Raw genomic sequence first — 1,192 nt, 5'->3', positions numbered from 1 at the left:
TTAAATGAGGAAAATAATATATGGTAAATTCAACAAATATTCAACAGTCCACAATCTGGAAGTCACTTATCTTTCCACACAACAAAAAGATAAATGAAGTTAAGACCAAAGAAAAGATAAATGAAGTCTGTAGTTAAAAATCTACACAATCATCATGAACACATATCTGGAATTACAAAACAAGCTCCTATAATAACACAAATGATTAAAATATAAAAAGGAAAAGAAAGAAAGAAAGAAAGAAATGATAGGCTTTACAAATGAATATTTAATTAGTACACATATTATCATCAGAACTACCTGCTAATACCTTAACCATTATCTGCATAACTTTGACTCTCATTTGTAAAGTCAAAATGTAATCAGCTGTCTCTCTAAAAAGCCCTTCAAGCCCCATAGATTCACTACGAGGGACGAGCTTCTTCAAAGTTCTAACTCTTCTTTGGATACCAAAGGCAGTTGTTCTTCTACAACTTTCTAAACGACTTCCCCTATATTTCATTAACGCCCTTCGACATCTCTTGTTTCTGGTAATAATCCTTTGTTTCCTCATTTGCCGCCTTCTTCTAGCTTGAGATTCCAAGATTTGCTGCGTTTCTTGTTTTTCTTGGACGATACCCTTCAAAGAAACAAGAAAAGGATACGAAGAAATACCCATTTTGATATTGCTTGTTTTGCAATCTTCAAAGAAAGAAGACAAGTTAATCAAATTTTGGCTGCAAAGACAAGAGCAAGGGATAGAGAATCAGAAAGGAAGAGGCCCTCTTATATGGCAAAATTTAGGGCAGATGACATAAGGTTGGTAGAGCCAATAAGGATAATACAAAATAAAATAATGGTGAAAAGGTGGGGCCAAAACATAAATTTCATTTCATAGGAGGTGTTTCCAAAGGAATGGGGATAAATGAATAAGGAAGAGCCAAGTGTACGTACATAAGGGGGGTGTTATTGCTTGTTGCTTTGGGCACGTTCTCCAGCTCAATGCACATGCACCCACATGATTTTTCTCCACCACACCTAATAACCTTCTCTAATCTCATACACATACACACTAATCTCATCAAAACACCCTGGATTATTCCTCCTCCACTTTCCAAATTCAATGCACAGATTATTTAGTATATTCCAATTTTCCAGCTCAAAAAACATGGAAATTTCATTCAATAAACCGCTAGGGTTTTTTAGCCTGTGC

At 35.2% G+C, this 1,192-nt stretch overlaps 1 protein-coding gene across 1 annotated transcript; it reads right to left on the bottom strand.

Annotated features, from left to right (window-relative positions):
• On the bottom strand, positions 1-843 carry UPB1 (transcription factor UPBEAT protein). The gene has a single exon (XM_089721907.1). It carries the CDS (start codon positions 656-658, stop codon positions 269-271), a length of 390 nt encoding a protein of 129 aa, XP_089578033.1. The 5' UTR covers positions 659-843; the 3' UTR covers positions 1-268.
• Positions 844-1,192: the final 349 nt, after the last annotated feature.

The sequence above is a fragment of the Jatropha curcas genome, chromosome 5 (assembly GCF_041381405.1).
Source record: "Jatropha curcas cultivar XTBG-Jc1 chromosome 5, XTBG_Jcur_1.0, whole genome shotgun sequence".
Classification (NCBI taxonomy): Eukaryota; Viridiplantae; Streptophyta; class Magnoliopsida; order Malpighiales; family Euphorbiaceae; genus Jatropha; species Jatropha curcas.
Note: the sequence above shows the minus strand (reverse complement) of the source record. Positions and strands in the feature narration are given on the sequence as shown.

Coding starts and splice junctions, on each gene's coding strand:
- UPB1 (XM_089721907.1), bottom strand. CDS start 658: ATGGGTATTTCTTCGTATCCTTTTCTTGTTTCTTTGAAGGGTATCGTC.